At 41.8% G+C, this 12,391-nt stretch overlaps 1 protein-coding gene across 1 annotated transcript in view; it reads right to left on the bottom strand.

The window, feature by feature from the left end:
- The window catches only part of caska (calcium/calmodulin-dependent serine protein kinase a), a 217,587-nt gene that overhangs the window by 112,070 nt on the left and 93,126 nt on the right, over positions 1–12,391 (bottom strand). The window contains exon 3 of the mRNA XM_039817259.1: positions 7,180–7,285. Within this exon, the coding sequence (XP_039673193.1) occupies positions 7,180–7,285 (106 nt within the window). The remainder of the gene's footprint in view (positions 1–7,179; positions 7,286–12,391) is intronic.

Below are 12,391 nucleotides of genomic sequence, written 5' to 3'. Positions count from 1 at the left end.
CTAAGCCCAAATCCACTTTTGGAGACTGCCGGTGGCCTCACCAAACATTTGCCACAGCCTTCCCAATGACACACATGAAAGAGCTTCAACAATTCTCCTGTCGACACAATACTTTTTCGCTCGTGAGACATTTGCTACCTCACCCTCAATAGGGCTTTGACTTTTGCCCAAAAATCATATTCGAAGTTCGTTTGTATATTAATATTCGAATATATTCGAATATTTATTAATAATATTTTGACCATTAAATGCCTTCAGTTTAAAAAAAGAAATGAAGTCAGACCCTGGATTAAACACAAACCGTGTGCTTTCGACAGGAAGTTCGGAGCTTTCACCGTAGCCTACGTAAGTGGTCTGATGTTTATACTCGTGTGCTGGTGTGTGCGTCGAGCCAGTGTGTGTGGGCGGTGTTGCCAACTTAGCGACTTTTTTTCACAAAAGCGACTAGCAACAAATGTGGCGACTTTCTGTAGAAAAGACAGCGACTTTCTGTAAAATAAAAAAAGAGTCGCCAGTATTGTCCAGCGAGCACGCAATGTATTTCTCTCCTGTGGCCGACGAAACAGTCACCTTTCTTTTCTGTTGTGTGACTGAGGAGCAGCCCCGCCCTCCCCTCTGTGCTCTCTCCTCATGTGCAGCAGCACTGAGCAGCAGGTAGGAAGGGGAGAAGGGACAGGGTGCGGCGCCGGTGTAGGTAGGAGAGACAGCGGAACGCGACGGGAGAAAGACGCCGCTGAGCTGGCCTGGCCCTGGCCCTGGCCCTGGTCCTGGCCCTGGCCCTGGGCGAGCCGGCCTTCTTTGAGAATTAGCGGGGAATTCACCGCTACCGAGCCACGGCCAAGAGACGTGCGTCGCCGCGACGTGTAGTTACATTTTGAAATGTGTGAAAAAGCCTCGGAATCTGAACTGAAAACAACGTTTACAAGCAAACGCATTTACAAAAAATAATGCCCATAACAGGTTTGAATATTAAGGGCTGGCTAATATTCGTTCGAATATCATTATTTATTTTTTTATATTCGAATGATATTCGAATAACGAAGTTCGGAGTCAAAGCCCTAATCCTCAACATCACTGAAACTTTGATCCTCATCACTGATGCTTTCCTCTCTACCCAACTCAAACTCATCTTCATTGCAATTATCTTGACTCTCTTCCATTAAACTTTCTACCTCAGACTCTTCACAGCCCTGCACTGCTAAGTTCCAGATCTTGCTGAGATGACAGTGCCATAGCTGGGGAGAAGCCTTCCACAGAAGTAAAATATAAATGGTCATTTTTTATTATGTAGTTGTTAATAAGTATGTCATCTGGCAAAGTGCCTGTGCAAATGTACTGCTTATTGCCTCCCTCTTCCGTTTCCTGTTCAGGTGGATCTGTCTGGGTGCTGACACTTACTGTTGAGAGGATGTGGACTACCTATCTCCTGCTCTATCTCCTTACAGATGTCAGCTTCTGGGAAATTGCTACTGGCCACCAGACGCATGCATGTCTGCCTAACCTGTAAACACATTTACTGTTTTTAGGTACCCAACTGATATTGACAGCCTTATCACGGAATACTTTGTACTCACATCCTGACTATTGGTTTAAAGCATATAAAACAATCTTATACTGATACGCTGTTTCTTGTTGTTTTACTCTTACAATAACCATGTAATAATAATAATTTTTGGTTCAATGTCCATACCAGTGATGTGCTGTAATTGTTGGTTAAATCAGTAAAATTACTTTATTTGGTGTTTTATTAACATAAGAGTAAAATGTGTAACAGTAGGGATGTTTGTTACGCTTTTTTTTCTCACTAGTGCCCATTATTTCTCCCCTGGTGAGAGATAGTTAATGTGTATTTATATATACACACACACATTGACGATATAAACATAACTATAATATACTCTTTGACAGTATCATCTTTAAATGTTAATATGCTATAACATTAGTTTAAGTCATATGGATATTACTCATGTAGCAAGTTGCATGATTGTCCATAGATGTTACAATTAATGATAGATATATATAAATATATATATATATATATATATATATATATATATATATATATATATATATATATATATAATGAGCTGGAACAGCGGACATCAGCCAATCAAAAAGGCTGCTATGACTGCTATGGAAAGTTGGAGTCACGGTAAGAAATATTTCTTTGAGGTTTCTGTCAACTGTGTTGACCTTCTCTGGCTAGTGAATCAAATTAGGACGCGAGATTTAGGTGAATGCTTTCAGGTGTTTTTAATGGTTGTTTATTTTTAATTTCGGAGTCATTTTGGCTGTTATATTGATACATCAGATAAATCATATGCTGCTACGGAAATATTTAGGCTAGGGGACGTGTTTTGGGTTGGGAGGGTTAACTTAACAGGTGTTTATGAGAGCTGCTGTTTGGACTGAGAGATGCTCATGATGATCATACGTTTAATAGATGTTGGTGAATATTGTTTATTTGATTTTGGTGTGGGTATCTTTGATGCTGACTTCTGTGGGTTGCTGAATGCCCTACCTGTCTCTTCCCTGCCTGGCTGGCCCGTTTTAGTGCCCTGTCCCTACGGTGGACTGATGCCTCTGTCTTGCTGTTGTCGGAGTATGTTGGGCGGTCAGTAGAGCACACATTATAGGCAGTGAAATTGAAGACAAAAGGAGCAACTTCAGGCTTTAGTCTGTTGGTCCGGCAAGCAACTAGTTTACCAAACTCAAAAGGTCTTCTCAATGTAATCCTCCTCCAGAAAATGTTCACTGCAAACCCTAGAGTCAGCGCCCATCGCAGGGCTCTTTCTCTTCAGAGCCGTTAGCCAGCGCAGCGGTACAGTTTTCCGTTTCAGCGGCAGTTTATGAAAATGGACTGTTTTGTCTTTGGCTTTGACCCTGTAAAAATCGTTTTTACATCCAGGAGCAATACAATAGTGGCCTCCCTTTCGTATTCTTCTGTCCTGTGGCTCCTCAGTCTCAATCTTCCACTAAGTTACCTGTCTTTCACTGTCTCTTCCACTAACTTAACGTTAGCTCTGTCTTTCGCTATCTTTGTATTTCACTATCTCTATCTTTCACTGTCTCTTTGACAACATGTTAGAATACTGCACAATGGCGGCGAAAGATATAACGTTTTTTCTTTTATATGTTTACAATTGTCATGTTTCTTATATAATTGTTGATTATAGTGGAAATCCATCTTGTAAATCATGTAAACTTGATTGAGTGCTTCATTTCCCCTTTAAGGCATTTAAACAAAGTTTTGTGATGGAGTTTGTAACATTCAAATATCTTCATTTTGACTTAAAGATTTTTATTTTCACTGTAAATGCATATCGGTTCCAAATATCTGTTATCGGTTTCATTAACTACTAATAATCGGTATCGAAATCAGCCTTGGAAAAAAACATATCAGTCGATCCCTTCATGCAGCTCCACAATATTAACGGAGCCTTCCGGAAGAGGAGCTGTTGCTGTAATGGTGAGCAGGTTTTAATGCTTTTGCATTTATGAAATCCCTCCAGAGTAATTTACAGTACCAATGTGGCTCTAACAACACCAGCTACTCAGCGCAGTTAGACCCAGGTTATAGCCAGAGGTGACAGCTTGTCGCACCTCGCAATCAATAAGCTGCTGCTCGCTTTTAAGCTGTGGCCATTAGGGTCTTACACACACACTGCTGTCTGCTTACCGACAACACATGCGCACACACACACACGCGCGCGCACACACACACACACACACACACACACACACGGTTTGCAATTGTGCTGTGGTATGAATAACAGCCTGGTTTTGTTACAGAGAGAATACGATTAGTATAGAAACACATCCATGCTTTAATTTTTTATCAGATCACTGGCATCATGTGCAGCACACACACACACACACAGTGCACGTACAAACATGCACGCGCGCACACACACGCGCACATACAAACGCGCGCACACACACAAACACACACAAGCACGCACGCACACACACATACAAACACACACGCACACACACACACACACACACACACAGACACGTAAGCACGCACAGAAATGCACGCACGCACACAAATAAACACGCACGGACGCGCACACACACACACACACACACACATACAAACACGCATGCACGCACAATCATGCACACATACACACACAGACACACACACAGAAGATTGAGTGACAATCCTCAGATTCACACACACTTAATTACCAGCCAGTCATTTAAGCTGCTGCCGCCGGGTCAGTCTCTGTTCCCATTCTTCCTCAATTACTGGAACTGCTCTTCATTGTCGCTAAGCCTCGGCACCAATTAAACAGGGCTGTGATGTCACACTTAGCTGCAGCACATCCATATTTCCTCCACTCCTATCACCTCACACACACACACTCTCACATGCTCTCAAACTGGTCTCACGATTCTAAGAGTCACCTCCCCAATATTGTTATATATTGCCACGCATGGTTTTCATCAACACATTCAAGCAGTCAGATTAGGGATGTCCTGATCAGCTTTTTTGATTCCCCCCCGATCCGATTTTTTAAATATTAAATATCTGCCGATACCGAGTCCCGATCCGATACTTGTATTTGCTCAGATCACAGAGCTGCACACCAGTTTTTTTTTTTTTTTTTACAAAAGTAACTAAGCAGGCCCGAATTGGCTAATCGGGAGCACCGGGAGAATTCATCGATGCAACGATTCATTTCAACACCCCTACATTTTTAGGGAATGGGAGGGAGAGCTGGGAGGTAGAGAGTAGGGCTGTTGCACAAAAAATCGTTTTGTTTTTTTAATCGTCATCGCAAAACGAACGCTGCGTAGAGACCGCGACACATCGTGAAAAACACCCAGAGATTCTCTTGAGTGAGATAAAAGAAAATATCAGTGAAAAAAAAACAAACAGCACTTTAAAATGTCATTCTATTTTTAATGCTGCCTTTTATATTTAACTCCATCTTCAATTTGTTCATTAAAAGAACGTTGGAAATGATTTCCTTTCATTTGTTTTAAATTCAACAAACAAGTTGTTGTATTTTAGCGGAATACTGAATGAGGCAGAAAAGGCAGACACTTAAATATCGGTTCATTTATCGCAAGTAATATCGTTATCAAGATATTCAACAATGACGAGGCATATTGTCCTCACATCGGGCAGCTGTCCACTTTATCCACCATGTTTGCTCAGTTATCTATTCTGCTCTCCAAAGGGCTGCACTACTCAGAGATTGCCTCCAATCTACCTGCACGTGTTTGTGTGTGTGTGTGTGTGTGTGTGTGTGTGTGTGTGTGTGTGTGTGTGTGTTGGAAACACAAGCATATGTGCACAAAAGGAGCACCACGGCCATGAAAATCCCTTTTAAAAATGGAGCTCACTTGCATTTCCGCGAGAGTTTTCTCCCCCCTGCACCGGGCCGTGTGATAGAACTGTGTGCGGAGAAACGCGAGCACTCGCCTGTTCAGCGATAACGGAATTAAATGATAAAGGAATTAGTTCTGGAAGAAGAGGAGGAAAGATGACGATAGCGAGCCGGCTGGGAGGAAGCCCTTCTCAGCTCGAAGAAAGACTGGAAGTAGCAGCAAGTGTGAAATCTTAATCTCATCTCTTCTCTCTTCTTATATATATATATATATATATATATATATATTCTCCCTCTGCACACTGTCTCCCCCCTTTGCGCCTATCTCTTCCCCAACCCCCATCCTCACAAGCTTTCTCCCATCAATGCTGATTATATAAAACCACCGCAGAGTTTCTCTCTGTGCTGCTATCGCTGCGACCGTCCTCCTAGCGCTGTAATCTTACTGGGAGTCTTGTTTCCCCCGACACACTTCATCTTCACACTCTCCTGTAGCGTAGCTGCGGCCCACTGTGACTGCCACGCGTCTCCTACAGGTAACCTTCTCTTTCGGTCGCCCACGTGTGTGTGTTGGCGTGAGGGGCCTTTTGGATGTGTGACTCGTATGTTAAATCACGTTGAGTTTAGGACTACACAGTCTATGTCGACAACGTTGTGTTGGCGTGTGAGTAAGAAGGAGCTTTACCGTCTCCAGGGTGTTCAGAACTCTGCTGCAAAGCTTTCAACTCACATTAACAAAAGAGCACACATCGCTCCTGTTTTAGCAGCACTTCACTGGGTCATCAGTCCAGTATAGAATTCAATTTAAAATCCTGGTCCTTACTTTTAGAGCCGTGCACGGTCAAGTTCCTCCCTACACCTCTGACTTGATACAGCTTCAGACTCCCACACGTAGGCTGAGCTCATTGGGTCAGAGGCTGTTCGTGGTTCCCCTGGCGCTCAGTTTAAAACTGCTATTCTAGCAGAGTTTTAGTTAGTCGAGGGGTTCATATGGTTGTTTGTTAGGTTTTCTATTTGTATTAAAATGTTCTTTGTATTTTAATTTGTTGTATTGTATACAATTTATTGTGAAGCACTTTTTTATCGGTGAAAAGGTGCTGTACAAATACTTGTTACGTACTTACTTACTAACCTCCGGCTGATTTGTGAGGACTATGGTTAACTGCTCCTCAGATCTCTGCAGGGTAAATCCAGACAGCTAGCTAGACTATCTATCCTATCTGAGTTTTCTGTTGCACGACTAAAACTACTTTTGAATGTACACACGTTCCACCAAAACAAGTTCCTTCCCGAGGCTATTTAGCAGAGGCACCGTGGCTCCGTCCGGCGCTTCTGACCGCCCAAGACGATTGTGATTGGTTTAAAGAAATACCAATAAACCAGAGCAGGTTTTTCTCCCGTCCAGGAATGCTGTGTGGACTAGCCAGACCCTCCTCCGCAGCGCCGTGGAGGAAGGTCTGGCAATGAGCGACTAAAGGCTGCACAATCAGAGGAAAATATGTCACTGCGAAGAGTTTTGACCGATACTGCAACTGCGATATGATTCACGGTATTGGAGGGAGTGGTGATCATTTTTGTATCATTTTTCTCAATATTCTAACATTCAAATTAAACTAAAAAGTTAAAAGGATTATAATGTGATTTTTGCGAGGATCTGTACTGAACACAGATGTTTCCTTAAGTCTGTAGGACACGATGTGTAGGCAGGGACGGACACATCTTCTGCCTTTAACTTATTACCACATATTGCACCCCCCCACACACACACACTCCCTAAAATCGCGATTAATTGTGCAGCCCTGGTTGAGTTGGGATCTTTGCCAGACGGAAGACTTACAACTCGAAAACCATGTAGAGCATCCCGTCAGAGCTGTACGTCTCCAGCAGCTCCACGATGTGGGGGTGCTTCAGCATGTGGCAGATGCTGGCCTCCCTCTTCAGATCTGAAAACACACAGAGACAGAGAGAGAGAGAGAGAGAGAGAGAGAGAGAGAGAGAGAGAGAGAGACACATTATCAAATAAGGCAGGAAGACCAGCATGCATTCATACGCTCTATATTCATACACAGAATATGTGAGCTGTGTTAATTCTACAACTAAGGACAGTGGATCACTTTGAAAAAGATGACATAACATGTGCGTCATGTACAGTCTGTGGGAGAAATATTTTGTATCAAAGAGGACACTACTATTGTCTGTGAAGGTTCTCGGTCATCCAGGTCATAGTTACCCAGGGAGGGTTTAAACTCGGGCTGCAGGATGTGAGGAAAATATGCGATAACGTTGTTGAATATCGCGATGACGATGTGACGTGCAATAAATGAACAGATATTAAAGTGTACTCAGTTCTGCATTTCTGTTCTTCTTCTGTCAGTATTCTGCCAAAATACTAACACATTGCTTGTTGAATTTAAAAAGGTCCCATGGCATGAATATTTCACTTTATGAGGTTTTTTAACATTAATATGCGTTCCCCCAGCCTGCCTATGGTCCCCCAGTGGCTAGAAATGGTGATAGGTGTAAACCGAGGCCTGGGTATCCTGCTCTGTCTTTGAGAAAATGAAAACTCAGATGGACCGATCTGGAATCTTCTCCTTATGAGGTCATAAGGAGCAAGGTTACCTCCCCTTTCTCTGATTTGCCCACCCAGAGAATTTGGCCCACCCATGAGAGAGAGAGACATCATGGCTTGAAAACAAGCAGTTGGTCAAGTGTTTAATTCAATATGATAACATTGGGGGAAAATAAAAAAATGACAAAAATGTAAAAAAAAATAAAAAATACTTTAAAAAGTGATAATAAAAAAAGCTTTGAAAAAAACGACAAAAAAGTTCGAAAAAAAGTACAAAAAAATCGTGAAAAAAATACTACAAAAATGTTTTGATAAAGTTGACCAAAGCTGTGAAAAACGAGTTTTAATTAATAAACGTTCATGACTTGTTTATAACATTTATGACAGTGTCATGTCACGATTATGTCGATACCTTCAAGTAAAGTGTTACAGAAACAAAATGAATAGTCTGTCACCGTCTCTCCGAAGCAAATTGAAAAAGGTCTGTGTCATGTCATGAATTGTTGGGGCTTTGTACATTGTAAATTATAGAGTGTGGTCTAGACCTACTCTATCTGTAAAGTGTCTCCAGATAACTCTTGTTATGATTAGGGGTGCACCGATCCGATATTAGGATCGGATATCGCTCCCGATATTGAAAAAAAAGCTGGATCGGGGATGGGGATTTTTTTCCTAACTGCGTACCCTTCTCACTCATGGTAGTAACTTTATAACGAACAATTAATAACCCACAACTAACTCTCTTTAAAATGATAAAACAGCACAGTATATAACAATTTAATTTAAAAGTTTCACCCAGAAAAACAAGAAGTTGAAGGGTGGACAAGAAGACAACAGGAGGGTTAAGTTCAAGTGCTGTTTGTTTGTCTGGATCCCATTATTGGAGACCCTCGTACTGTTGCCTGGCAATAAGCATCTACCACTTTAATTGGTTCCTAAAGAAGAGGAGGTTTACTGAAGCTGAAAAGAACAATGCGGGCTGGCTGCTCAGAGGCATCACTGGGGAGACATGACAGACACAGCTGGCCAAACACCGGAAAGTAAAGCAAAGCTCTCCTTCATACGACACAAATCTGGAACTGTGCATTTCACTTGGCTTTAAAAACGATAAAAACAGGAAAAGATAACTAGATATCATTTGATGACACCAACGTGATGACAAGGCTGACGTGCACAGAGACAAGAAACAAAAGGTAACACTTTACTTGAAGGTATCGACATCATCGTGACATGACACTGTCATAACTGTGACATGACACGGTCATGAACTTGTCATAAATGTTATAAGCAAGTCATAAACGTCCATGACTTCTGTCATTAAGTGTTATTCGGTTTTTGTCATGACAAGTTGACATTGTTTGGGTTGTCTTGATTAAGACAACTTGACATTAATCAAAGTCACATTACCAGAAGTCGTCTTGGTCATGACAAGTTGACGTTACATTTGTTTGGGATGTCTTTGTAAAGACAAGTTGTCTTAATAAGGACACTCCAAAGAAAATATATATATATATATATATATATATATATATTAGTAGGTGGACGGATCTCGTTTTACGAGATCTCGCGAGATTAAAACGGACGAGATTTCGTCGAGGTGAAAAGTTGTCTCGTGAGGCAATGTGATGTCAGCGTGATGGAGCGTGAAATTACTATTGAAGATCCTCCTGCCACTTTTAAATCATTTGTGTGGCAACATTTTGGTTTTCCCGAGGTTTCCCGAATAATAACACGAAGAGTGACAGACAAGACGAACACAATATGTAAACATTGTAAGAAAAAATGCCGTATACCGCGGCTAACACGAGAGCACTATGCAAAAACACTTACAGCACCACCACAGCTCTCTACTAACTACTGCACCCGCGGCGAAAACATTAAAAGGGCAAACAACTCTAAAAGCCTTAGCATCTCTGCCACCGGTAGGTGCAAGAGCCACGGCAATAACGAGGGACATAGGCGTTTTCATTGCAGCTGATATGAGGCCATTTTCTGTGGTGGAAAATGTCGGATTTCGCGACTCCTCCACACATTTATTTTTTATGTTCGATTTGTGGAAAGGAGTTAGATTTCTCGGTGAAATTGTACAGGGCAGAAGCCAGTTGGTAGAGTTTATACAAAACATTTTGCAGTGTTTGCACGTCCTTTACTGCATATAATTCATTAAAATAGTAAAAAAAAAGTTAAATAACATTAATCATTAATAGTTGATTTCAAAATGCACCTAAATTGTTTTGCATTTTGTGATTTTTCAGTTGAATAAAAAAACAATTTTCCATTCATATATTTCATCATTGAGGATTTCTTTAAATTTTTTTTAAAAATCTCGTCTCGTTCTCGTGAACCCAATCTCGTGATGTGTCTCGTCTCGTGGAGTAAGCGTCTCGTCACACCCCTAATATATATATATATATATATCTGAGAAAGCTCCTTCACTTGTTTTCAACATAACATAATAACAGACTGATTAAAAAAGAAAGAGGATGCCCGGATAGCTCAGTTGGTAAATATAGAGGTTTGACTCCGACCTGCGGCCCTTTCCTACATGTCACCCCCCCCCCCCTCTCCCCTTTCATGTTTTCAGCTTTCCTATCAAAATAAAGGCCGAAATCTTAAAAGAAATAATTAAAAATTAAAATAATTTAAAAAACGACCGAAAGCCAGGGGGAGTGCGATGGACTGAAGCATATGCTACTCAGAGAGTGACGGCTGACTCATCAGCGGCATTACACCCGTCTTGTGTAGCCTATGAAATGTCTGTATCGTCACTGTGCTGCATTTTTATGAACTATGATTCAGCAGGCTCCGTCTCGTTAGTTGCATTTAATAACTTCTAATGTGTTTTTCGCCATGGCGGCCGCAATAACAGAGAGTTACCAGCGGAAACACTGGTACCAATACAGGTTTCCCTCTCATACTTAACAATATACAGCTGTGTTAATAACCATTAAAACTGTAGATCGGGGGTCACCGGTTTGATACACTCTTCTGAAATAACAAATTTGCTCAGTTTGCCTTTAGTTATATATGATTATTAATGATTAATGATGCTCATCTATGTGAAGACACTGATCATGTTAATGATTTCTCACAATAATTATCAACAATGACTTAGCAAGGTGGGAAACATAATGTCAATATTCAATTTTCCTTTTTAGAACAGGCCTGAGGGCTCCTCATGTGGTCTTTGGGGGCTACCTGGTGCCCGCGGGCACCGTGTTGGTGACCCCTGTTGTAGATGAATGTCAGCATGTGGACCGGCGGCGCTGTGTCTCTCCATGCTGCAGGGGAGCCGTGTGAGTGTGTGAATGGGGGCGGGGCTGCGCGGAGGACAGGCACGGCTTTCCAGAAGGAATGGGTCATGTAACGCAACATTAAACCATATCAATATAAACGACATCGCTCCGTTAGTGGAGAGGCAGCGGATGCGAGGACGTTAGGTGCACCGGTACGACCTAGGAAAAATCTTAGTCACACCCTTACAAAATTGGTCGCACTCTAGAGCCCTGGGAACCATCCATGTTATTTTTTTGACAATTTGGTTGAAAGAAACCCGAATTTCTGATATAGAAAGGTTTTGAATATGGGTCAAATGTGACCCGAGGACAACAGGAGGGTTAAGGCCTTTTATTTGAGGACACAAAATACAAAATTCGAACTTCTTAAGACCTGCAGATACCCTGACGTGACAGAGACAAAAATACATATTGTTGTGGTTGTGAAAAGCAAGAGGATGCTTCATCGAACCACTAACTTGTGTGCACACTTACAACATGAACACAGCAACAGATGGAGAATGTGGAACACAAATACCAGTCCAAGACAAGTCAATCTTACAGATTGGATTTGATAAACAAAAAGGATTTGCCATCAGAATGAACATCTAAACATAGCCTATCCCATCTATCTCGCTTTCATCTGTCAATCCTTTGATCCATCCATTCATACTTTCCACAAAGGCAGTTCCTTACTCCGTTTCCTCCGGCAGCTGTTCTCAGACCTTTTGAAAGTTGCAGCAGAGCAGAGAGATATGAATCACATGCCTGATCTCAGTCGCAATCTCATTTGCTGAAAATGCATCACCAAGTGTACCTAAGTGTATTAACTTTTAATATCTGAAATAGCCAGGCTGTGTCAAAAACATACACATTCAATATACAATTCATATACACACACACACACACACACACACACACACACACACACACACACACACACACACACACACACACACACACACAGAGACACAGACAGACACACACACAGAGACAGAGAGACACACACGCACAGAGACACAGACAGACAGACAGACACACACAGACACATACACTTGCACACACACACACACACACACACACACACACACACACACACAGATAGAGACACACACACACACAGATAGAGAGACACACACACACACACACACACACACACACACAGATAGACACACACACACACAGATCGAGAGACACACAGA

The sequence above is a fragment of the Perca fluviatilis genome, chromosome 12, assembly GCF_010015445.1.
Source record: "Perca fluviatilis chromosome 12, GENO_Pfluv_1.0, whole genome shotgun sequence".
Lineage (NCBI taxonomy): Eukaryota > Metazoa > Chordata > Actinopteri > Perciformes > Percidae > Perca > Perca fluviatilis.
This window is presented reverse-complemented; position numbering and strand designations above follow the sequence as displayed.